General features: G+C 44.8%; 1 protein-coding gene across 2 annotated transcripts in view; it reads left to right on the forward strand.

The window, feature by feature from the left end:
• Window positions 1-26,369, forward strand: part of MAP2K5 (mitogen-activated protein kinase kinase 5) — a 120,243-nt gene that overhangs the window by 87,152 nt on the left and 6,722 nt on the right. For both annotated transcript variants that reach the window (XM_066196559.1, XM_066196560.1), the window contains 4 exons: window positions 1,802-1,828; window positions 2,151-2,183; window positions 15,104-15,165; window positions 17,739-17,784. In XM_066196559.1, coding sequence (XP_066052656.1) covers window positions 1,802-1,828; window positions 2,151-2,183; window positions 15,104-15,165; window positions 17,739-17,784 — 168 coding nt within the window. The remainder of the gene's footprint in view (window positions 1-1,801; window positions 1,829-2,150; window positions 2,184-15,103; window positions 15,166-17,738; window positions 17,785-26,369) is intronic.

Below are 26,369 nucleotides of genomic sequence, written 5' to 3' on the forward strand. Positions count from 1 at the left end.
GACGTGTGTGGGAGCGAGGGCCACGGCTGGGCCGGGCTCCGGCGGAGCCTCCGGTGTCACGGGGAGAATTCCCTAACACTTGGATTTGTGTGGCTTGATTTTTCATTAGGAGGGGCTGAGTGCTTTTATTAGAAATGATATTTTAAATCTTGCTCTGAAATTGGATGTAATCATCCCCGTGTTGGGGCCGCTCCGTGTGACCCCACCTCGATTCCTTTCCGTGACAAGAGCTATTTTTGCCAGGAAGGAAATGTGACTGATGATCTGTTTGGATAGAAACTGTTCCTGTGCTCTAATGTAAAGAAGCTCCAAATCATCCCTATTGAATAAGCTCAGTCTATTTTGTCATTTAACATCTGGAAGTGAAGTGTAGGGGGAAGAAAAAAAAAAAAGGTTTTATAGCCACAGAATATTTTGCTTATTAGCAAAACCAGATTTATTCTGCTGAATTGGAATAGATGGAGAGTGACCATTAAAAAATATAATGGGCTGCTTCTGCCTATTTATTATTGTATTTTCCTCCTTGGAAAAAAAAGGAATTATACTCTGGAACTTTATGTTTGTGTGCTGCTAATAAAAGACTTGAGGTGTGGAACACCAGCTATTTCCTTGGTGCTGGTCTTCACCCTCCCCTCTATCCCATTTTACTGCTGGAAAAATGTTCCTGGAGGATCCTACCCCTGGCTGGGGATGGGCAAAGAGCTTCCAAAGCTGCTGGGAGCCCACAGGATTCGCCATCCCAGCACCAGGAGAGGGAGAACGCGGAATGGAAGGGGCAAGGCAAAGAAACAGGGATAGAAAAGAACATTTCCGCTGAGCATCGTGTTGTGTTTGCATCAGGATTAGGCTGGGTTGCCAACGGCTTTGTGTGTGTTGGGGAGAACCAGGGAATTAATTCCCCCCAGCCGTTGGAAATGGGGTGCATTGGGAATGGCTGGGAGAGCAGCATCCCGAAATTCAGCGTTTCACATGAGGTCCCCGCTCTGTGCTTTGCGTTTCGCTCTTTGCGTCGTTGGGATCCTGCCTTTGTTTCTTTTTGTCACCGAAGGGAACGTGGGGCAGGAGATTTTGTGGCTCTTGAAGCCGTGGAAGGGTCTGCTGCTGCAAACTGTGGGTGGAATTCTCCCCCAGATCGTTCAGAGGTTCAGGAGACAAATCTTCCCTTTTCAGTTTAAAGCAGCACAAAGTTCACCAAACTTCCCCGTCTCGTAGATGCCGATGCCCTACTCAGAGTCCAAGGAAAACTGGAGAAAAAACTTGGGGAAAAGTGGAGTATTAAAGGCTTTCCTGAGCAGCAGTAGATACTTCAACCACATAATTAAAGTTTTCTTCACAAAAAAAAGGGATTGTGAGCAGAGCCTGGCAGTAATCCAAAATTCTAATTTCTGACTATGATTTAATTTCAATTTTAAATAAATCGGTTTTTAATTTAAAAAGAGTGAGCTTCATAACATTAGCAATGATTGCAACATTAAGCCCAGTGTTCACAATCTAGCAATATAAAACATTATTTATATCTGAATCGTAAACAGCCTTTTGAAATGGATTATGGTTTTTCTTCCTATTCTAATACAACCTGGAGGGTACTAAAAAGTGTTGTGTGAAATTAACATTCTGCTGACTTTCGCCTATAAATGAGAAGCGAGCTATTAACATTTGTGTATTTTCATTATGTAAATTGTGTTAACACATGCCCACAAATTGCCACCAGCGATGCAATAATTTTCTCTCAGTGATCATAATGTGTCCAAGTGAGTCATTTTGATTATGACATGCTAATTACATATTGTCTTTTTTTCAGATTCAGAAAAACCAGGGATCTTTAATGGTAAGCTTTATGAGTTCAGAAAAAAATTCACTTTTCTTTTTCCTGATGGCTGCTCCCTCTGCATGCTTGAATGCCTTGTTTTAAACTTAGCAAATTGCATTTTGAAGAAAATGCAAACCTTTAACTGCCTGTATTAGATTAGGTACCATTAGAAATAATAGAACATCCTGAGCATCAATGTTTTGATAAGAGTTTGCTGCCGTTGATTAATCTTGCTATATTTTATTGCATTAATGATTTTTTCTTTCCACTCCACTGTAAAGATATTGCATATAGTCTAATACTTTTTTTTTTTTTCCCCCCTCTCTCCTTGCCATTGCAGCCTCTCCAGTTATTGCAGTGCATTGTTGATGAGGTGAGTCGTCGTCTTATGTGCTTTCACTCCTAAAGTCATTCCTAATGGAGTGGAAAGCTTATATTTTGTTTCCTAATGAAGCACAATGCCCAACATCCTCCCCAGCACAAGTTGCAGCTTGGAGCTCTCACACATGAACTGGCCTGGTCCCACTCTCTGCTGCTTTTCTGCTCTAAATATTGAGTTTAGCCAAGATCTGAGCCTCTCGCAAGGCAGCGCTTGGAGCTGCCGAGCTCCTGGAGCCTCCACCTCATCCGGGGAGTTGTTCCTCTGAGGAGCTGGCACAATCAAATCTTTAATGTGGAAATGGTTAAGGAGGTTTTGATGGGCAAAAAAGGGCTTTTTAACGAGGAGAGAAAATGAGGGGGTAAGCGGCAAAGCACCTGAGCGTCACCCAAACATTTTTATTCCATCAGAAGGCCAGAATAAAGAACTGGGATGCAGATGTGCCAGGAGATCCAGGTGTGAGCAGGAGACTGGATTGCAGTGGCAGAACATCACATTTCTGCAGTGAAACACTCCTTGCATCTCCCACGTCCCTCCCCAGCTGTAGCAAGGTCCCTGAACAACGAGGAAGTAACAGAGGGCAGACCTCTGTCTTCTGAATACTTGAAAAATATTCCAGAATCCTTGAAAAAGTGGATTTTTTTTTTTCCTCCCTGAAAAAAAGCAGCTCAAAGCCAAGAGACTGAAATCTCTTTAATAACTGCATCACCACTTGGATCCTTTATGAAAGGCTGCAAGTGGTGTGCTGTTGAAAAACTGAAGTTTGCTTCATTTTTAATGTTTATTAGGTGATGCTGCTGATTAGGGAGTTCCAGCAAGGAAAAAGGAGCCGTGACTCTTCCAAACTTGCCCCAGGCTCTGGCAGGGTGGGGGTTCCAGCTCCTCAGGTCGAGGGGCTGGGTGCTGATGCGTCTAAAAGCCTGTCCCTGTAAGGTTTGTGGAGCTTGGGGTGAGCCAAGTCCTCGTTTCTGCTGTCTCCACCTACCTGGGTGAGCGCTTGTGTCCTTCTGTGGGAGAAGCACTTCGTGGCTGAGCTGAACTCCTTGCTGAAGGTGGCATTCGGGCCCCGAGGGGTGCAGTTGCATTCAAATGAGCAGAGATCCTCTGTCTGAAGAGTTCTCCCAGCTCTTTGCCCTGGCTCTTGGTGGAGATCTGGTTCCTTGGGTGATTTTTAGGGAATTCTGTTTCTTTAACCTCTTCCACCCGTCGTTATTCCTCTTGGGTTGAGGCGTGGATGTTCCAAAGCACCAGTGGTGTCATCACCACCAGCTAAAGGCCCTCTCCATCCTCAGGGGGGTCAGCTGAGGACAATCCTGTTCTTCCCTGTGTTCTGCTGCTGCACAAACCACTTTTCAGTGGGTGCTGCTGCTCACTGCTCTAAAACTCAGCCCTGAGGAGCTCATTTTGGGGTGGACTGTTGGACTTGGTGATCTCAGAGATCTTCTCCAGCCTGAAGGATTCTGTGACCTTCTGGCAGCTTTCACATCTCCTCAGGATCAGAACTGCTCCAGTCTTCTCACGAAAACTTCAGCCAGGGAACTTTGTGCGGGCTGTAAATATCTGAGGGCCCAGCTACCTTCACCGCTGGCATTTTGGTGGTTTTGAGACTTGTTTGATGCTCCACAGCAAGTGAAGTCGTCGTTCTCCTGAGGTGGTGGTCGGTGTGGGCTGTTAAAGCTCAGCTCAAAGTTCTTCAAGCTCCAGTCGCTTCTTCTTGAGCACACTCCATGTCAGAATGGGAATATTCAGAATTAGAAATCCTGGTTTTGTAAGACTGATTATTCTGGGTCAGCTTTTCCCCTTGGCTCTAAGGAGGTCTTAAAACTCCCTCAAATCCTTCCCCTGGAGCCAGCTGAAACTTCAGAGCCTGCTCCAGGAGAACCTAGACGTGTTCTAAAGTGATGAAATGGAAACCTTGATTCTTTCTGGTAGTTGGTAGTGATGGGATTTGGTAGAATTTCCACCAAAACATGGCAGGAATCCAATTAATAGGATTAATTAATTCAACTGCCCAGAGAGGCTGCGGCTGCCCCATCCCTGGAAGTGTCCAAGGCCAGGTTGGATGGAGCTTGGAGCAACCTGGGGTAGCGGACACTGTGGAGTAAAAACTGTCTAAAAATGGGAATTTTTAGATTTTCTGCAGCAGTGAGATTTTTGGAGCTGGTTTTAAACTCTTAGTGAAACACACGAACGGCAGTGGGTCACTCTGGCAGTCTGCACAGTGCGTTTGTTCCTTTTCTAGGACTTAAATGGGCTCAAAAAAGGGATGAATGAGCGATTTGAGAAGCGGGATAATTGAACCAAAAAAAAAAACAAACCAAAAAGCCAGGCACGGTGGCTCCTCTGAAATCACAACAAACTGTGCCCGGTGGGTTCTGTTGAGAAATGATCTGACGGGGCTGCTAATGGCATCGGGGCTGGGATGATTTTTTGATGGCAGAATTAGTGTGAGGAGAGTTGTGTGGATGGCATGAACGTGCCTGCCAGAATCCTTTAATTTTTTTACCATGTGGTGACTCGGAGTGAGCTCTGATCCAGCTCCAAATCGGCCACGCTCCTTTAAGCAACGATCCTATTGGAGCAGCATCTCCCACCATGGCAAGACCCCTGCTCCTGGCCCGAAGATGGGGATGGACCGCTTGTTAATGGAGTTCCTCCTGCCACAGCTGTTCTTTGGGAGCTCAGAGCAGTTGGATATTCCAGCGCTGGGGCTGAGCTTGTCTCCAGCTGCAGGAAACGCAGCCGATTCCCGTCGGGAAGGCCGCGCGTGGCTGCCTGCGCGTGCAGCCTTGCCACATGAAGGATGGAGAGGGGCTGGAAGCAGGAACCTGGCTTGGAAGATGTCCTGGATGTGGCCCTGTTTTTCGTGGTGGTGCAGCCAGGGAGTTTGCCGTGGAATGGGGGTCGTGCTTCCAAAGCAATAGGGGCGGCTTCAAACAATCCGTGCAAAGTTTTTGCCGTCGGAATCTGTTCCAGATGCACGAAAAGGGTAGAAATATGAATTAGAAATGCAAACCCCGGAGCCCCAGGAGCAGCTGAGGGAGCTCAGCCCGGAGAAAAGGAGGCTCAGGGGGGATTTCTGGCTCTGCACAACTCCCTGACAGGAGGGGACAGCCAGGGGGGTCGGGCTGTGCTCCCGGGGAACAGCAACAGGAGGAGAGGGAACGGCCTCAGGCTGGGCCAGGAGAGGTTTAGTTTGGATATGGGGAAAAAATTTCTTCGTAAAAAAGGCTGTGAAGCGTTGGAACAGGCTGCCCAAGGCAGTGGTGGAGTCACCATCCCTGGAAATGTTCCAAAGAGTGGATGTGGCACCTGGGGACAAGGTTCAGTGGTGAGTGTGGAGGTGCTGCGTTGGCAGCTGGACTCAACGGTCTCGAAGGTCTTTTCCAACTTTGACAATTCCATGATTCTGTGACTGGAGAAACGCAGGTGTTGACTCTGAAACCTAAATATTGCAGGTGGAACCCGTAGGTTTTTAACATTCTCACTGCTCGGGGTCTCACAATTTCCCGTGATGTTTTCTCTTGAGCTGGCAGAAGAAATCCTGCCTGCTCCTTGCTCAGCCTCCAGATCTTCAGCAATATCCCAGCCAAACCACCCTGGGCCCACTTCAGTGTTCTCCCGGCTGATGTCTGCAAGGATCACTCAGGAAATCAAATTCCACCCCCAAATTCCAAGAACTTGTCGCACTGATCATAATTCTGCATTTTCCTTTTGATGCATCAGAAATTCTCCACGTACAAGGTGGATGGGGCGGCTCTACATTTCCAGTTTGGTTACTGGGTTCCGCACCTCTGCAGAAAAATGTGGGATTGGGTTTTTCAGGAAAATCAGAGCTTTGTTCGTAACATTTTTTTTTACATCCCTTGAAGTGGGTTGAGAAGTGACATTCTCTTCAAGGCTCTTCCAAACTGTAGGTACTTATTTCCCTGTTATCTTGCTGTCGAAATATGTGAGTAGGAAATCACTGGTTGGAATCGTTTTGGTTGGAAAACACCTCAAAAATCATCAAATCCAACCTTTTAGTTGCTTCCTCAGCTGTATTCCAGCTGCAGAATCCCTGAAACCTTCTAAAAATGCCTTTTTTTTTTTTTTTCCTGATCTCTGCTCAGCTCAGCATTCCCTGGCTGGTTGCAGATTGGGTCCAAAGATCCCAAAAAAAGCCCAGACCCGGGAGTTCTCTGTTTTTCCGCATTGCACCTTCCCATCCTGTGGATCTCATGGCTTCAGAGGTGTCTGCTCTGCATCTGGAGGAGGCTGGACGGGCAGAAAGCTGGAATACATCCTGTAGAGTCCTTTAAATATTCCTTAAGCACTCCAGGGCTGTTTTGTTCAACCTTTCTGGAGCTGGAGTGTCCCTTCTAGGAAAAGCGATTCCTGCCAGCCCCTGGAGCAGTCTGGGCACCAGCTCTGTAGTTAAACATCAGCTCTGCTTTCCAGCCTTTCCTTCCTCCCTCACCTGAGAGAAACTCTTTTCGGTTTCTGAGGTGCCGTGGTTTGTCTGGCTGTAATTGTGATTTAAGCGTCGCTTTTGGTTTATTTGTTTTTAATTGCGTTGGATTAGGGAGGGGAAAACAACTCGATTTTTGCCCGTCAATTCTTGTGTTATTCCAATTCCATCCGAGGCTCGGGGAGGGGAGACTTCCAGGAGCAAATCCTGGCTCGTACAAACAGGAGGCAGCATTGCGAAACCTGCCCGCCTTAAACAAGCCAGGCAGAAATGGAGGAGAAAAATTAATTAGTTCTCCTCATGAATCCTCACCCTGATAGCTCCACGAGTAAGCAGAGAGAAGCTTGCCATGAGTTTCCTGAGCATTTCTGTGGAGTGCCCCCACAGAGATACTCGGTCTCACAAGACTGCAGTTTAATCTAGCTCAAGGACTTTGCAAACTCCACAAATCAAAGACCTCTTTTCTTTTTTTTTTTTTTTTTTTTGGTCTCTTTTTAAATCCTTTACTCCAGAAACATTTAAGAGCCGGTGGGGTGTTAACGCTGAAGCTGGTGAAGCATTTCAGTGTCAATATGTTTTCAAATTTTCCCGTGGAAAAAAAATTAACTAGCACTTAATCCATGTTTTCTGTGTAGTTGTTCCTGTTACCTTTTTTTATTTTTTTTTTCTTTTTTAATGTGGTTAAATATACCTTTCTCCTTATTGGAATAGCCTTAACAATTCCCAGGATGTTCAGCTTGATCAAACAACAGGAGGAGGGTTCCTGAATTCCTTCACCTTATGAATGGATCCATGCTGCATTTTGCCTTTGCTATAAATGCAGTAAAAAAAATAACAAACCTCTAAAAGGCTCAGAATGAAACAAGATTTAATTTCTTTTTCTTGAGGAATTTCTCTTTTAGATTCCCAAGTATTGATTTGAATGCAGGAAACCCGGAAATTTCAGGAGTTTGGAGGATTTCCATAGGTTTATACACGTGTCTGTGTGTTTACCCCAAACCTACAGTAATTTATTTTGTGGATTAGCTGGTTTAGGGAACAGTTTTATGGAGACAGAAACTGTGACCTTACCAGTGTATGAGATTCAGAGACTTCCACGGGAACAAGGTAAAACCACAGGTAGGAATTGCTGAATAATTACCTTTAGACCAACCTGAGCAAGAACCTTCCCAGGAGAACAAGCTCATTTAATGGTTCCTAAAACTCAATCTTGTGGATGTCAATGGTCATGCTTGATTATTTGCGGCGGTGTTTTATGAAAAAGCAATAAAAATGCATCGGGAGGGGTGCAGAGGAGGAAAGGGAACAACAAATGGGTTGAGGTTTTTTTTTTTTTTGCCAGGTCCCCTCGGTGTGGCTGTTGTGTGTTTGTCTGCCCAAACCTGCCGTGCTCTGCTGCCTGATGAGCGACAGGAGAGGGAGGAATTCTGGGCTTGTTGGAGAGGAAAAAAAAAAAAAAGCAATTACACTTCTGGCGGAAGGATTAACCTGTTTTTGCAGAGCCTGGCTGATGCCTTTTTTTTGGGGGGGAGCTACCTAAAAACAGAGGCCAGGCAAAACGGAGGGAATAAAAATCCCTCAATTGAAGGGATTTCAGGTACATTGATTGATTGATTGATTGATTGATTGAAGGGCCTTCAGGTACATTTCAGGCATTCCCACACCCAAAAAATGGACCACAGATTTTCGTATTTTTTTAAGTTTGGTCCATTTTGAGACTGGGGGCTAAGCTTCAGGTAATGAAGTCATTTACCCCAAATTTGCTCCCCCCGACTCGCTTTTGTTTCCATCTCTGGGGGCCTGAGGCGGTGAGGTGTCCTTGCTTCCCAGGCCTGGAGAGGAACTGTTGTGTCTGACCAAAATGGGGAAGCAGCAGCTCACATTCCATGTGGAGTTTAGAGTTCCACACTAAAGAACTGCAGGATTGCAAATGCGTGAAAAATATACAAGCTAAAATCCTAAGGCTAAAAGCTAAAACCATAAGGATCCTAAAATCCTAATCCACTCCGTGGCAAGGGAAGGAAGTGTCCGTGTCCCACGCTCTGGATTATTCCTGCTCTTAATCCCTTCTTTCCTCCCTTTTTGTGGGCTCTGAAAAACATCCCCCAGTAGCTACAACCAAATAATCCAAATATCCGCAGGAGCACCCCCACACGTTTCCAACAGGACATTCCCAGGAATTTGAGGAGAAAACAGCTGGAAGAGGAGCACCTGGTCCTCGGGAGGTTTGAGGTTTTGAGGCAGGCTGTGCTTTGGGGATGAAACATTGGCCTTTCACCCTCAGCTCTGTCCAGCTCTGCAAATAAACGACGTTTCCTCCGCCGCTCCAACCCCGGCGCACAAAACTCCGCCCCGAGGTGCCCCCACGGATAATTTGTCACTTTGGGCACCTGCTCCTAAGAAAAGAGCAAGAGGTGCAGAGATGTAATCATCCTTCACCTTCCTGCCCAGGGTGGAACAATCCAGGGATTCTTTCAAGTCTGGAGCCACCTCCAGCCACCGCTGGCTGCTGCCAACTTGTTACCTGTGAGAAATGCCCTGCATTAGGCTTGTGCAGCCCTTTTGAAGTAGATTGGCTGGAAAGGCAGAAAATGGATTTTTTTTTTTTTCTTTCTTTTCCTGTTGTTGTTTCATATAGATCTATTGTTTTAGGGATGCTGGGGAAGAAAGTTGTAAGAGTGGATCGAAAGTCAGGCTTTGATTTTGTTTTTACGGAGGGAGCCCCCGGGGGGGCGGTTTTTTAGGGGTGTTGTGGAAGGAAGTTGTCTGGAAGGAGTAAATTTGAATTGGGAAATGATTTTATTTCTACGTGTTTAGATGTATATATTATGTTTTTGTGGAAGGAATTGTCCTTGTAGGAGGAAATCTGAGTTCGTACAATATTGTTATTCACTGCTCTCGTTGTAGCCAAAGACCGTTCACTTAAGAGTTGGCCTTGCTGATCCTTATGGTTCCCTCCAACTCAGATTTTTCTGGGAGCTACAGTGCATTTATTACCTGTAATTGCACCTGGCAGCATTTCTGGTGCATCTAAAACTTACTAAAATAAACAAACAAATAAATAAAACTGACTATTTGGCCACTAAGAGAAACGCGGCTGCTCTAGGAAAGTAAATACAATTTTCAAAACCTTTAGTACGAGAGAAGATTAAATTCTTTAATCCTAGAGGTTGTGAGGGCTGAAGTGATGAGCGCTTTGCAAAGCAGAGGCATTATTGATGAAATGCTGCCATTTCAGCATCCGCGGAGGAGTCAGAGCAGGAGTTTGTGCCCAGAGGAGCCGCTCATTCCACAGGCGGGGAGCGCCGGGGGAGCCCGGAGCAGAGAGGAGCTGAGGTTCGGTTTGCTGGCTTCTGGTAACTTCCCTCCTGTGGCCCTGGAGCCACAGGACCATGGCAGCTCCTTCTGCACAAACAGAGCTGAGGGGAAAGAACGGGAAAGTTTAACCCTTCCCACAGCAGCAGGAATAAAACCGGGTTGGTTTGGGGGCATCCGTTGGGAATTGCAGCCTCCGGTGCCACCAGGTGCTTGTAGGACGTGCTGGTGACGGTTGTCCGTCGTTCCATCCTTGGGGCTGGCCCCTGGGGACATGGATTGGGTCGCAAGTTTTCCATCACCACCCTGATGGCATTGCTCAAACTGTTTTTCCTGTTCCCTCACTCGGTTGGTTTGGAGAAATCAGACAGAGAAATCAGACAGAGAAATCAGAGAAATCAGCTTGGCTTCTCCTGCAGCAGATCCCAGTCCTGGAGATGTTCCTTGGATAAGTTTCCTGCTTTTCCACTTAGGGAGGCTGTGGGATTTCTCCTTCAGAAGGATCTGATAAATCTGAGCCATTTCAATACATCCTGAGAAAATGTTTCAAGAAATGGTGTGTTGGGTAAGATCCCTGAAGGTGTGGAAACCCTGAGGGGTTTTTGGTGACTGAAATGACTCCCAAATTTCACGGACATGAGTGTGTTTCCAAAAAAATAATAATAATAAGCAGTTCCAAACTGTATCTGTTGGATTTTCTTCTTGAGGTTATCCATGTAAACCTGCAAACTGGACAGCAAAAGGAGGAAGGTGCCTTTAGCCATGTTTATTTGTGGATTTGCTGGACATGATTTATTTCCTGAGCCTCAGTAGCATCTCTGCCACTGCTCTGCTGAGGGAGAGCAAACAGAGCAGGAGAAGTTCCAAATAATCTGTTGGAGTGAGGATAATGCTGGGATCTGTAATTCAAGCTCGTATTGCAAAGGCTCCAGAGGATTGGCTTCTGGACATGCTCTTAGGTGGTTCTTTCTTCTTTTGTTCAGACCTGTGAGGGAAAGAAAAAAAAAACAAAAAAAAAGAAGATCCAGATCCTGATGTGATTGCTGCCTTCAGAAGAGAGGGATTTGGGAGGGATTGCTCAGTGTGCTCATTCTCAGGTCTTCATTTAGATAATGTGGCTTCCCCTGACTCCGGGGAAGTCAATGAGGTTTATACCAGAGCCCTGGCACTCTATAAATTAAATATTAGGAGCAGTGTTTGAAGTTTAAAGCCCTCCCTCCTCCTCCAGCTCGGGTTTTCCGCTGTTGTGCTTTTGTCTTTCTGCCTGAGCACCTTGCTGACAAGTGCTAATAACAAAACGCCAAGAGAGGGTCCGGTCGGAGTTACCAGGCATTAAACATTCTGAACTTGTCCTTTTGCTCATAGATTGTGCATAATTAATAATTAAATGGTTTCAGTTGTAATGGGTTGACCTCCTTGAACTGTTCATTATTCACAAGGCAAAGGCATCACTCAAACTTCTTTTCCTCTTGCCCTTCCCTCGCTCGGTGTGCGCGGTTGGTTTGGAGAAATCAGACGCTGCTCTTGGCTTCTCCTGCAGCAGATCCCGGTTCTGGGAATGTTGTTTGGATCTTCTCCTGCAGCAGATCCCAGCTGTGGGAATGTTGCTGGATCTTCTCCTGCAGGAGATCCCAGTTGTGGAAATGTTGCTTTGATCTCCTGCAGCAGATCCCAGCTGTGGGAATATTTCTTGGATCTTCTCCTGCAGAAGATCCCGGCTGTGGAAATGTTGCTGGATCTTAGGGAAGCAGCCAGTCTTGGGAATAACGTTCCATGGATCCTTAGAACCCCTTGGTGTCTCCGCTGCCATTTTGACATCATCCCCACTGTGGAGCTCTTTATGATACAGGTCAAAAGCTGTGGCAGCTCCTGAAAAGGAAGGAACCGTTTCCCAGTCAAAATGGAAAAGATCAGTTCCTCGCTCCTTTCAAATCTTGGATTTCTACTTTCTTTCCCTCTATAGTGTGATTTCATTGTAGAGGGGGAAACCAGGCAGGCCAGTGGGGTGCAGCAAACGTGACCAAATTCCATCACTCAGACTGGGGACAGATGTGCAGCTTTGCTTTATTTCCCTTTATTCCCATCTCTTGGAGTGTTAGACAACAGCTGGGAAACCTCAGGATACAAAATAAGCTCTGCACACCCTGGGCTTGAGCAGCCTGGTCTAGTGGAAGGTGTCCTCAAGGTACAACCTCGATTTCCTTGAGCCTCCCCAAAGGCTTTGCGTTTTTCAGGCAAATATCTGATAAATCTGTGTCCACTAAAATCCTCAGGATGACTCTGTCTCCTTTCCATCCCGGCATCCTGTGTGTGTTCATCTCCACCTTTCCACACAAAAAAAAATCCCTTCCCCAGCTCCAGAGAGCAAACCAGGCGTGGCCATGGCCAGCAGATCAAATATCTGAATTAGACAGAAAAATATGCCCCAAAAAATGGGGAAAAAAAATAGGATTTAACATTTACTTCCATCCAGGAGAAGTTTTCTTTGGTATGAGCCCTGGCTGTGCTGCAGGACAGGAGCTGCACAGTCCAGGGTTTTATGCCGATGTTGGAACAACTTCTCCCCTGGCCTGGAGGAGCCCAGAGGATTTGGAATAACCAGAGTGGGACCAGAGCAGCTCATCAGCTTCTCCTCCCCTCTCATAATGAGCTTTCTGTCGATTATGGGTCCGTCATCTCTTGTGAATGCAGAAATTATCACCTCCCAAATGAGTGTGAAGTGCTGCGTGCCCATCCCGATCCTGCGGCGTGGACTGAGCTGAGCTGGCAGCCCCTGGGAGGGATGTTCGGGTTGGAAAAAGCTCCTCACTGGCATTTGAGTTAAAATAAACGGCGGGGCTGGATTGCTGGGCTCAGCCAGTTCCCCAGGGAATGGTGTCCTGTGGATTCTGTGTGTGTCCTGCCTGTCCTTTTTAGTCCATCCCATGGATTCTGTGCCTGATTTCCTGCCTGTCCTTTTTGGTCCATCCCATGGATTCTGTGCCTGATTTCCTGCCTGTCCTTTTGGGTCCATCCCATGGATTCTGTGCCTGATTTCCTGCCTGTCCCTTTTGGGTCCATCCCATGGATTCTGTGCCCAGAGCATTCCCTGCCTGTCCCTTTTGGGTCCATCCCATGGATTCTGTGCCTGATTTCCTGCCTGTCCTTTTTGGTCCATCCCATGGATTCTGTGCCCAGAGCATTCCCTGCCTGTCCCTTTTGGGTCCATCCCATGGATTCTGTGCCTGATTTCCTGCCTGTCCCTTTCGGGTCCATCCCAGTGGCTTCAGGGAGAAGCCCAAGGAAGCTCTGGTGGGCAGGAGAAAAGGATGGGGAGAGGCAAACCCTGCTCTGTCTGAGCAAGGCTGGCATTTCCCTCCGTGTTTTCTCTATTAATACAGATCATTTTCGTGGGCAGTTCTTTGAAGTGGAGAAAGTTTAATTGTGCTGCTGATTTCCTTGTGTTGCCTCCACTCTCCAGCAGAAAGCTTCCCTGGATTGCTGTCGTCTCTAAGTTTGGGAACAATAACCTCTCCCTTACCCGGCCCAAGTTCAAAGAGAATTTGGCCACGTTCTATCAAGCACGCCTTGTATTTAATAGGAGTCTTTGAAAATCGTCAAGCAATTTTGGCTTCTCCTTTCACTCCTCAGCTACTTTTGATTTAATTGTATTTTCCAGCAGTTTCCAATTGTTCGGATTGGAAACAAAGCCTTAATAAGAGTTCTAGTTAATTTTCTCTCTTGTAATTACCGATCTCATTTTTCTGATAATTGGCCACAGCAATTATATGTATATTTACTAATCACACAGGAGGCTCTGCAGTCGTGTCTATCTGCCACCATTGATAATGGCACACACATTGCAGAGGTGCTTTTATCATCTTCTTTTTTCCACTACATCAAAGCTATTTCCCCGTTCCCCATAATGAATACATGCATGCATTTGACACAGTTGTGTGCTAGAGAAATTGTTTGGCTCCCACCAAATGCTGCACGCTCCCGAGTTTCTTGCCTGCAGCGCTGGAAGGTTGTATGTAATGATATATTGCTCATCCAAATGGCCAAAGCACTCCAAAGCACAGTGAGATTAAAATAAGTCATTCCTTTGTTAATTTAAATAGGTGCATGTATCATACTTTGCGGGGTACTTTGTGGAGGGATGTCAGGGAGGAAAAAAAAGACGCCGAAAGGTATTTTTAATAGCAAATGAGAATAGATGAGAATGGAGTCATTTGCAGCTGCGTGTTTTATGTGGCTCTCTTGTTCCAACTGTAGGTCTAATGAGATGACACTGTTAAAGTACTCTGCAGTGTAATTTCATTACATCCTGAGCTGTTACACTATAAACACAGTGGAGCTCTCCGTCATTCCTGGAAAAACTCCTAAATTCGTAAAGCCCTTCTTTGCAAATGGTGATGTTGTTTGTTCCCTGTTCCTAATCTTTTCCTTTTTTTTTTTTTTTTTTTTTTTCCTCCTGTGCTCTTTTCCTTTTTTTTTTTTTTTTTTCTTCCATAAATACCGGCTGGTTGTTTTCTACCACTAGCTAGCCTGGTAAATCCTGCTCTTTTTTCTTTTTTCTTTTTTTTTTTTTTTTTGGCTTTTAAAAATTCTTTTTGCCTTTTAAATCGTGAGCAGGCAGCATATGAGGACAGCCTGGAAAAATGAATAAGTGTAAATAAACATGAGTGTAAATAAATAGCGAATGCAGTGAAAGAAACAAAGGTCAACACAAGAATAATTTCACAGCTCTTTGTTAATTACAAGACCATTTGTGTGTTACTTAAATAATCATTAATTTCTCATTTACACTTTCCCTACCTTCCTTTTTACCCTGTGGCTATCATTGTCCTTTTTTCACCTCCCCTCAGTGTCTTTCCACATGTTTTTACCCATTGTGTAATACTCATTAGTTGAAATCCAGTGTTTTATAACACATCCTCCAAAGAATTTGTACCTTTCTGCCTCAAATCCTGCGTGTGAAAAGGGAGCTTCGGGGGTTATTATTCCTGCGGGTTTGGGCGGGTTGTTGTTTTATTTTTCAGCGTGTATGTGTGTGCGTGTGTGTGTTGCTGTTATTTTTGCTTTCCACCTCAACAACAAAACAACAACAACAACAACAACAAGCTGTTCCCCGCTCCTGACTGCGCTCCTTGTCTCGCTGCAATCCCAGGAATCGCCGGTGCTTCCAGCCGGGGAGTTCTCGGAGCCATTTGTGCACTTCATCACTCAATGGTGAGCTGGGTCCGCAAACCGCCCGTGCCCTGGATGGAAAGGATCCGTGCCATTAACTCCCGGCTCCCCGAGCCCTTCTGCCTGTGCGTCCCTTCGCGGAGAACGGCGGCTCGGGGGCCTTGGGCAGATGGGGCAGCGAGAGCCCAGCAAACGGGTTCAATTATGGAAACGTTATTGACACAAAGGCTCGTAAAAGTGCTTACGAGGGTTGGGCCTTTTTGGGGTTTCTTTTTTTTTTTTAACAAACCTCGCTCCGAGTGTGCGTGCTGAGGTTTTAACAATTCAGCCGCAAAACTCACGTGTGTAATATCACTATTTAGGGTTTGTTCTTTTTTTTGTTTCTTTTAAATATTTTGTATAAAATTGCCTGGATGTTTAGGAAGGCAATTCATTGATGATTTCGTTGGCTTCTCAGTAAGTAATTTTTACTGAGAGCTCCGGTTTAAAACGCACCGCTGGGTATATTTGCTGCCCTTAAAACGGAATAGTTGGTTGGAAACCTTTTAAATTAAAGGAGAATTGGGGAGAGGAGGAGGTTGTAGAATAAACAGTAGAGTTCTTGAGTGAGTAGAGGATACGAATCTGAAAGGTAAGAGATCCAAAAGGAGCAAAGCAAAGGGAAAAAAATCTCCTTTTAACTGCCCCACACCCCTCCAAATCCAAAATATTTTTAAAAGGGGAGGCATTTACGCACAGCAGAAGAAATAAGCTCGAATTTTGTAAAAATAGGAAGTGTTGGAGGGAGAAACATCCCCTCCTGCAGGGCTGGGTTAAATCAGATGGGGCCACCTGGGTGGGAGCCGGAATCCAGGGATGTGTCTTTATCCAGGGGTTTGTCCTGCTCCTGTCCTTGTCCTCCCCCAAGTTCTCAGCCCCACACAGGTCGGGCTTTGCACATTTTGGGATTTTCTGCCACCCCCCAGCGAAAGTGACCCCAGAAAAGTGAATTTTGAACAGCTCACGGAGCAGAAAGTATCTCTGAGGCCTGCCACGGTGTGTAACAAATACAGACACAAAAAGCAGGCTGATGAGCGGTTAATTAAAGTAACTAAATAATTAAAGTTTGTGTAACAGAGGCCTCGGTTTTCAGTGCTCTCAGCTTACAAAGACCAAGGGTATTTGGAGGATTGTGCAGCACAACCCTGGGCGTGGAGCTCCAGCTCCTTTTATCCTCCCCAAAATATCGATGACAGACTGGTCTCAAAAAAAAAAAACAACAAAAAACCACGAAAACAAAACCAGAACAACCAAGAAGGGAGGCAGAGGGAGGGATAACCTGTGTTAAAATCCCCACAGATGTCAACCTGCAGCATAAGTGATGGTGGCTAATAGCCTGGTGGTCCCTGGGGACACAGCTACTTTGGGCTGTCAGATTAGAGCTGCTGCCTCGAGACAGCTTGTGGGACTTGATTATTGGAGGGGCTCGGAGTTATTTGTAGGGGAAAGGTAAATTGTGTCCTTAATATCTCCAATTTACAGCCCAGCTCGTTTGGTGTTTCAGATCCAAGGGGTTTATTAGCTGTGCTCTGCGGTGGGGAGGAATCGCCGCTTAAAATTAAAAAAAAAAATAAAAAATAAAAAAAGAAAGCAAATCAGGAGCAACTATATCTTATTTAAGCAATCCATTTGGAATAACAGTGAGAGATGTCAAGTGAGCAGCATCCCAAGAGCTGATGCCAGCCCCTCCATAAAGCCTGGCTGTTTGGATGGAATCCAATTAGTCCGTAGGCAGCTCCTGATGGTCACCTCTGTGCCACGTTATTGTGTTCCCTCACGCAGCTAAGGAGAGCTAATTGCACCTGTTGCAGGGAAAACTAGGACTGCTTGCATGAGAAACATGATCTTATAAACAGGTTAATGCTGTGTAATGAACTATCACCCTGCAGGGTAATGGAAATAAATGGGGGGAAATGAAGGTAGGAACCCCGGGGTATTGAGTGCTCGGCGGTGGAGTTGGATTTCCCACCTGTTTGGATAATTCTTTGTGTCATAATCCCCGGGAAAAAAATGGGATTCGGCTCTCTCTGTGCCTCCCGGTTTTCAGGGATGTCTGTATTTACACACCTTTCCGTGGTTATAAACGGTGTGGAGCCCAACATCCCATCAGGGATGGAAAAATCCAGGAGTGTTTGGGGACTGTTAGGAACCCTGTCTCCCATGCACTGAAATCCCTCACTCTGTGATGAAAGAGAGAAAATGCAGTTGAAAAATTGGGAGTCAGCTCTCTCTGTGCCTCCTGGTTTTTGGGGATCTCTGTATCCACACACTTTTCATGGTTATAAACAGTGTGGAGCCCTAAATCCCACAGGGGAGGGCTGGGAGGGAGGAAAGACCCATTAATATTTATTCGAGTTAGTTAGGAACCCTGTCTCTCCTGTCAGCACCTGATAAAGGTAAGAAATACACTAAAATTCATCACTCCGCGATAAAAGAGATAAAATACAATTCAATATTTCACCACTTCAAATACAGCAATTCAATATTTCAGCGTCTCAAATGAAACAATTCAATATTTTGACTTTTCAAATCAACGAGCAGTCGTTCTGATACAAACATTTTTTTTTATGACACAGCATGAAGAAGCAGCCAAAGGAAAGGCCAGCACCTGAAGATTTAATGGTAAGTGAAACAAATCTCAGTTTGGATTTGTCAGTGGATGTTTTTTGGTGATTTGCCTAGAATTGTATCCGTTTTTTTTCCCGCATTTTTCAGTGTGCTCAGTGTATTTCTCTCTAAACTCTTCACGCTTGTGCAGCAATCTTGTATTTGCACTCAAACCAGAGGTGGGATTGCGATTCTGAACTTGGTGGGTATTTTGCTGTTACCTTCACTTGTGATTTGGGGAGTTAATTCGGAACTTTCACAGCCACTACCGGGTTTCAATCAAAACCATTTTGAGGCTTGACACACGTTTTCTTCCAGTTTGGATGTCCAGGGATTACAGCTTAATGTAGGTCACTCTCTGTCAGCATTTGCCAGCCTTAACCTTCCCAAATGTGAAGATCGAAAACAGGGAGTGTGGTTAAAATACGTGTTTTAATGAAATGCAGGAGCCGCTGTTTTCCCTGATGCTCGTGTAAAATTAAATCAGATTGGCTGCAGGAGGATGAGAGGATATTTGGGGAGGTGTGTCCATGGGTTGGAATCTGAGCTCAGAGCCCACTTCTTGTGCTGGCAATTATCATCTTTTCAATTATTAATTATTGCTATTGACAGCAAGTTATGTAGGCTCATAATCCCCTCTGACTCACGTCAGATACCTTTAATATTTAAATGTTTCCTTGCTTTCCTTTATATTCTGTTTGCTGTAACTCAAAGCTCCTCTAAAATCATCACAATCTATTTGCTGTGCAGGGAACACACAGAGACAACAGGAATAAAGGAATATTTGTGAGGGGTTTCAAGAGGATCAAGACACTGCTGCATCCTCTCATTTCTTGCTCCCACGCTGGGAGCTGTGAGGAGAATAAAAGTTTTTCTGCTGCAGCATTTCTCTGGTTAAAGGCTAATCTCTGAAGGTGCCCAGGGGGCAGGCGTCTCACAATCCAGACCAGTCTTAGCTGAGATCCTGGTTAGGGAGGTATTTACCTGTCAATCTCATTTTAAGGATATTAACTCCACCAAATCTGCATTTGAAGTTAAATACCTCGCTGAAATTAAACCTTGAAGTTTATCCGAGCCCCTCCACTTTGGGGTTTCTCATACCAAAGGCTGATATTTTTTTTGGTCTTTTATTATTATTATTATTATTAACTTTTGATGGCTGGGAAATTCTTGCAGTTAGTCACATCTGAGAAAACTTGGAGCAGGTTCTGGAGCTGCAGACACATTTTACCTCGTGCGCTATTCTGCCATGGCTGGGTGGCTCAGCTATTAAAACAATGGAATGGGGTTCCATAAAGCCTTCTCTCCTCTTTGTAAATGCACATTTTGGTGATGCAATAGGCCTGCCACTTATAAATAAAACATCTGCAGATCACACGCAGCCCCCCAGAAGTGTGTGTGGGGATGTTTGTGAGCAATAACACCACTCCAGGGTGTAGAGCCATAAAAATGAGGCCAAAGGGTGAGTGCCTGCAGTAGCAGGGAAGTGCACAGATTTATCTTTCCAACTACATGCCCTGGAGTGTGCTAGTCCCCTTTAAAGGAGGTGTTTTGTGAAATTATTTGGAAATTCCGGCGCCTCTAGGGGGAGAAAAAAAAATAAATAAAAGTGTTCCTACTTTTTAAACAATTTAATGCATTTTTTTCCCTCCCTTCATTTCTATTCAGTTAGAAATGAACTTGCAACAACAAGTAGTAAAACAGGAGCTGCTCACTCCTTGATATTATAGAGGATATATTAGATATATTTTATATATTATATTCATTCTATCTATAGAGTCAAACCCTCTCGATTTTTGCTTTTCCCCAGTCTTGTCAAGGAGCACTTCATTGACAAAGTTAATATGAATATATACATTAGCACTGTGTGTCTGTGTGCGCAGTTACACACAGCCCATCTGTGCCTGAATGTGTGTACAGAAATTAATTTATAATTGCTGGAAAATGGGGCCAGGGGAAAAAAAAAAAAAAAGACTTTAAATATCACTTTAAATGATGCTTAAATATCATTTAAATATGAGGTTGGAAAAGCCCTCCAAGGTCATCGAGTCCATTTGATCACAACCAGAGCAGAGCACCGAGTGCCACATCCCTTGAGCACAAATATCCTGTGAATTCTGGAATTTTTCACCCTTTTAATCCTTTTCATTCCCTGTTCCTGAGGTTGCCACGTGGTCGTGGTGGATGTAAGGAGTGCACAGAGGGATGTAAATATTTGTGGATCTGAGGAAATTCACAGAGAGATGCAGTGAAACCCTGGATCTTCAAGGTCACCTTATCACTGATTTAAACCAGAGCAGGATTTCACCTTGTTCATTGAATTTTGGGGTTGTTTGGGTTGTTTTTTTTAATGAAAAGCACTGTGCCGGCAGTGATGGGAGGTGTCACACACAACCATCCTCACCCTCAGACAAACCAGAGCATCATCTTCCTCCCCTGTGGACACCAGCTGTACTGGAAGTCACTGTTTGGTGTCCAGTTCAGGAGAATTCAAGGGTTGAAAAGCAAAACGAAGGGGGCAGAAGATTAATCTTTTCCTCCTCTGCTGATAAATCAGTGGGTTTTAAATGCATTTGAGGGGCTGGCTGACAACACCTGGAGTGCCACGTTGGCACCTCCACCACCAATCCTGGGGTGTCTGTCCTGCAAAAAAGAGTTTTTTTAATAAAACCCAAAATGTCTGTTCTGTCAGGAAATAGGACCAGAGCTGAGGCTGGATAAAATTCCTGTTTAAATCAAGCTTTTCATTACCAAGGGTGTCCATGTGCAGGTGGATCAGGCTCCTGTATTTATTTCTTTTATCATTTATTTACTCACGGCCCCTTCTTCCATGCAGCCATCCCCGAAACAAGATACCCCGTTGGTTTTTCTGTGTGTAGGAAATCAAATCAACTGGCTTGTTCCACAGCAGTGGAACAAAGAATTTCACCAGTTAATGAGAAAACCGTCCATTCAGGGCAAGGAACTTCCCAGTGGTCATCCTAAACTTACTCTAAAATGCTGCTCTCTTATCTCCAGTTTGTTCCCTCTTAAGAGGAAGGCAGAGAGCCAGATAAATTGAATATATTCCTCTGTTATCACAGGGAAGACTGCACGGCACATTCCTCTCTGCCTCTCCCTTTCTAACATGAAAATATCAACAATTCTTACATATATAGAGAGATTTCTTGTGTGTGTATATATATATATTCATAGAGAGAGAGTATAAAGAGATTTTTCCCCTTTGCGCTTGAGGGGTGTTTTTTACCAAAACCACGGTGTTTTTCCAGCTTTCGGGGCAGTGCTCCTTTAGGAAGTTGTGCTGTGGCATCCCAGGGAAGGTTTAAACTCCTGTTCATGCCCAGAGTCCAGGGCAGCACCCAGAGCCTGAGCTGCCTCCCAGGCTGGGGCCCTGCCTGTATTTACGGCGTTTTCCCCGAGCTTTTCCATTCTAAGCTCTATTTAATGGAATCTATGCATAGTAAGTAATCAGGTCAGAGAGAAGCAACATCCCCTGTTTGAGATCAATCGCTGGCTAATACTTTATCTAGGCCACTTTATTATCTCATGCTGATTCCATTCCCATTCTCCTCCTCCTTTGTAGCGCGCGCTTCAGCTGTGGTAAAAGTACGGCTGGCATACATATTAAAAACATATACCCATTCTATCTGTATGTAAATGGGGGAGGCACAGCTGGATATTGCAGGAGTTTGATTTACTAATAGTTATTATCTGTTCTAGCTGTTCGGAGGCAGAGAGAGTTGCAGGAAACAAGCTAGCGCAGAAATTGCCTTTATGATACCGCTGCCCCCGCTTTGGTAATTGTTTAAAAGCTCTTCTTGAGCTGCAAGCTCGGCCTTTGCTTCTGCAAAAATTCCAATTTTTTTTTTTTTTTTTTTTTTTTTTTTGGAATTGCTGGAGTGTCTTGGTGGGTTGGTTTTTTTTTTTGGTTAGTGCAGCACTGAACTTCCTCTGTGCTGGTTATGGGAAGGAAAGGGGTTCAGGTAAAGAAATTGTGTTTGAAACACCAAAAGTCAGGAATGGAGCAGTTATTCCTGTGCAGGCATCAAGGCACAGCCTTTAGGATTTCTCAAGGAAAAATTGGGCAGGAAGAGGGTCCAGTCACCTCCTGCACTCCATTGCTTTTGCACAAATGATTTTTCTTCAGGTTGTTGCATTTTCAACACAACCAGGAGCTTTTCTCCTTTTTAAAATCTAAATTACCTTCTCGTGTTGCTGTTTTATTAATGTAAACATTGTGTGATAAATCGTATATCATCTGTGTCAAAGCCACTGACATGCTGGAAAACCTGTTCTCCTTTGGTATTTTATTTATTTTAATGCCTGATGCAATTGTGAAATTTCCCATTCCTATGCATCCAGCAATCCCTCTCTCCATTCCAGGAATGGCTCTAGACCAGGCACCCTGATTTTATTGGCTATAATGGGTATTTTTTTTCCCAGATAAACATTTAGTTTGTGTATTTAAATGTCTTAAGATATGTGTCAAGATGTTAGAGACGCTCAAAAATGGATTCTGGCTGCCTGTTCCCACATCTCCAACAAGTACAACAAGGAAATTAAAAATGCGAGGCTTTTTGGTAGCTGGACTTTGAGCAGCTGTATTTTATGTAGCTTTAGTTTAAAGGGTCTGCCCAGTAGCTAAACACATTTGCAGTCGGTTGTGTTAAACCCCTGGTTTCAGCTCTCAGGAAATACTTTTATGGTTTAAACAAACAAATGGAGGATCAGCATAATCCTGCCTGGATTTTCATGTAAACCCCCAGAATAAAGCCAATAAAACACTGCTGCTTAGGTTTGTCAATAAAAGGGCTTTCCCCCAGTGCTACCACTGAGTAGCCGGGGCCGGGGTTTGGATGATGATGAGTTTTGGGATAGACCAGAGGGCTCTCAGCACTTTTCCTTTTCACAAGAACACCCCAGAGATGCTGTGAGATCATCTTTAGAGAGGTTGTGTGCAGCTGTCCAGATGTTTGGGCATCGTTGCTGAATCACAGGGAGACAAGAATTTGCCCTCCTTGGCTACTTGTTTGGGTTTTTTTTTTTTATCCTGGGCCAGTGCAGGATCTCCCTTCAGGGCTGCTGTGCTTGGACCTGTGATGAATGGCTTTGTTTGCAGATGTTCAGCCTCTCCTCTGTCACAAGGAGCCCTGTTATTCACTCCATGACAAGGGGAAGTTCTGACAGACACCAAACACATGCAGATGAGAAGGAAAGGGCTCTCTCCTGGTTTCTCAAAGAAAAAAAAAAAAATGTACAGAGCCAAGTATTTGAGCTGTTGTAAATATGGGATTGTTTAGGTTGGGAAAGGTTTGTTAGGATCATCCCTTTCAGGCGTGAAATGTGTGTGATAAATAATAAAGTGGATCTTCAATCTCTCAGTTCAGACATGCAGTGGTCATAGAGCTGTGGATCAAATCCTGGGCACACCGAAGACAAGTCAAAATTTATACTGAGACAAGGATTTCACAGCAGGGCTCAGGATGCTCCTGTCACTGGGTGTTCAAAATCTGCCTTGCTCAAGGTAGCTTAGGAGGAAAAAGAAAAAAAAATCTGTTTCTTCAGGTGGCAGCGTTGCTCACTGCGCTGAAATTGGGAAAGGTGGGTCAGGGTGGGAAAGACAAGAGGGATATTTCCCCCTCCGCCTTCCAAAAAAAAAAAGGGGAAAAAAGCCATCTCTGTCTTCAAGGGTGGGAATTCTTCTTTCCCACTTGAGAAACCATCTCTGGGAACGGAGAAATCCCTTCTATCAGTGTCGCTGAACCCAGCAGAGCAAGGTGGTGACAAGGTTTAGGGCTGAGCTCTGGGCTTTGAAGGCATTGCCTTCATTCCCGGCCCGCTGCGCCCATCGCCGTGGGATCACTGAAATCCTCCAGCAAAGGGAACATCTGACTTCCCCTTCCTCCCGAGCCCTGGAGCTGCACAAACCTGCGGCACTTCCCAGTGAAATGTGAAAAGGAATAACCGGAGTTGGCTCAAGGAGGTGTTGAAAATCTAAGGAAATTGGACAAAAACGAATTGGCAGCGGCTTAAGAGGGACACAGTTCATATTTTTTGGTTCCTCGAGTCTCCTGGGCTTTGCAGTTTAATTTGAGCAAATGTTTCATTTGGCACTGCTGGTTGTTCAGTAGTTCTCCAGGCGCGGGGACAAATATTTACATCTCACTCATTTTGGTCGCAGAAGCGCAAATCTTTTCAGTTACTGGATATCGAGAAGTTGTGCCTTTGCCTCGTTGATATTTTATGTCAGCTGTCTTCCTTACTTATTTTCAAATATTTAGAGAAACAAATCTGTTGAGCAGTTCCAAAAAAATAAAAAAAAAGGCCCAAATCTTTAAACGCCAGCATACTGTCCTTTCCATTCATTCCAAATTCATCAAGGAACTTGCTCTAACAGGCAACTGTTGGAAACCCACATCGGATTTTTTTGTCTGTGTCATGAAATCGGCGTTTTCCAATGGATTCGGACCCTCTGCGTAGATGAAAACGGCTGGTGCTCGTGCAGTACCATCTACATGGGGGTCTCTAGTCCAATTAGCACCTCAGGACACTCCTGCAGTATTAAATAAGGGTAATAATTGCCTCTGAATGAGCAGAGTATAAAGCAGGAGATAGAGATATGGCTTCTTAGTGACCTGTGTGCATTATGCCTCAAATCCCTTAATCAGATTTGTGCCGCTTGATTCTTCCGTCCGCAGAAATTCAGCTGGAGGATCAGGGCCTAAAGTAGTAAAAAAAAAAAAAAAAAAAAAAAATCAATTAATACGACTTTCTAATTTGTGCAGTTGACGAGAAAAAAAGAAGAAGAAGGAGGGGGAAAAAAAACCCGCATATAAATAAGGAACATTTTTCTCCTGAAGAGGGGCCGTGCTGAAAGATTCTTTTATTTTTAATTGGATTTTCATCGTGATTGGCAGCGCTTGATTATGACAATAACTTTATTTGGCCGGACCGCTCGAGCCCCCTCGTTCAGGGGTGGGCATTTGTCGGTTTGGTTTTTTTTTTTTTTTTTTTCCCTTTTTCCCCTCATCAAAAGCCTTTTTTTGTTTGTTTGTTTTGTTTGGTGTTTTTTTTTTTCCCTCGCCGGCATTCCCGGCGGAGTGCGGAGTTTGTGAAAGAGCCTTTTAGCACCTTTGTCGCCGCCATCCCTGGTGACGATTGGGCTCAGCTGCTTGCGGGGTCGCGAAATGCTCCTCTCAACAAAAGAGAGAAATCTCCGCTCCCCACCCTACCCTTCTCCCCTTGCCTCCATCATTTTAAGAGCTCCAGAAACCTGTTGAGGATTAGAAGTAGCTTTAGATGTGAAATGAGTGTTAAGTATTAGTAATCGGGAGATTAGGGCCCCGGGGACAACGGGAGATAAACAACCGCAATTAAGGCAAATCTGCCAGAGTAAACAAAATTGAGCAGAAACAGATGCCCTCGCCATTTTGGGGGATTGATTGGAGGGCACCGAGGAATCGATTTTTGTCTTGTTTACACTTCCAAACCCCCGTGATAAACTGGGAGGCTAAATATTTCATAGCGCCTGGTTTTAGTTAATTTTTCTCGGCTCCTCACAGTGGCCGGGCCCGGCCTCGCTCAGCCTTCACAGGGAGCAGCTAATTGCCTATGAAGGGCCCCTGTGTTTAAATGGGCTTGACAGGAATTTAAATTTTGTTTCAATCAACCTCTGTGCTCACAGCCTGCTCCACTTTCTAATTTTTAAATTAAACATGATTTCTTTTTTTTATTTATTTTCTTTTTTTTTTTTTTGAAGCCACGGCCTCCCCTCCGGAGCTGGCTGCTCGCGCTCCCAAGCCAGGGCAGAGCTGGGAACACGCAGCTTTATTCAGGCTGGAACACCAAACTACAGCCCTGGAAAAGTTCATTGTCCCATAAATGTGCATCTGCCCGCTCGGATTTGATGGGAGAGGTTGGGGGGGAAACACTCAGCTGGGTGGAAATCAGGATGAGCGTGTGCCTGCTGGGCTGGGGAGAGGCAGGTTCCCACCAGGGAAAAGCTTGGATTAAAATACAGCTCTGAGGGTGGAAATGGTGTTGGTGGCCTCGGTCGTTGTTCGGTGACCTTGGGAGAGATTCAAAGGAATTTATATATATATATTTTTTTTTTTCCCCAAGCCAACTAGTGGTGATATATTTTGCCTTCTCTCTGTTTTCAGCAGGGCTCTGTGTTTATTCCGACGTCGCGCCTGAGCTTTCTGTGCTCCTCAGACGGGGGGATTTGGCAGCACCTTCACCTCAAATCATTTAATACTTTATTTAGTCCCTTTGCCAAGCCCGGCAAACAGGCCGATGTTATTTAGCACTCCGTGCAGGCAGCGTGTCGCCATTGGAATGCAGGATGATCGTAGTGGTACTTTTTAAAACAACTTGTTCATTTGCTGAAACTTCATCACAAAAATGCTAACGAAGTACGAGCTGTTTCATTCTCCCTTTTTTGCTTCCAGCCACATCATTTTCAGGTTTGGGTTTGGGGGTTTTTTTTTTTTTTTTGCTTTTGTTAATTGTTGTTATTTGTGTGTGTATGTGTGTATGCACACAGCATTTTCTTCTCTAAGGTTTGGGTGGAAAACATTGAGGAGATTGTTTCAGTTTAC

Source organism: Chamaea fasciata, unplaced genomic scaffold (assembly GCF_029207755.1).
Source record: "Chamaea fasciata isolate MVZ Bird 193981 ecotype frontalis unplaced genomic scaffold, bChaFas1.0.hap1 SCAF_14, whole genome shotgun sequence".
NCBI lineage: Eukaryota > Metazoa > Chordata > Aves > Passeriformes > Sylviidae > Chamaea > Chamaea fasciata.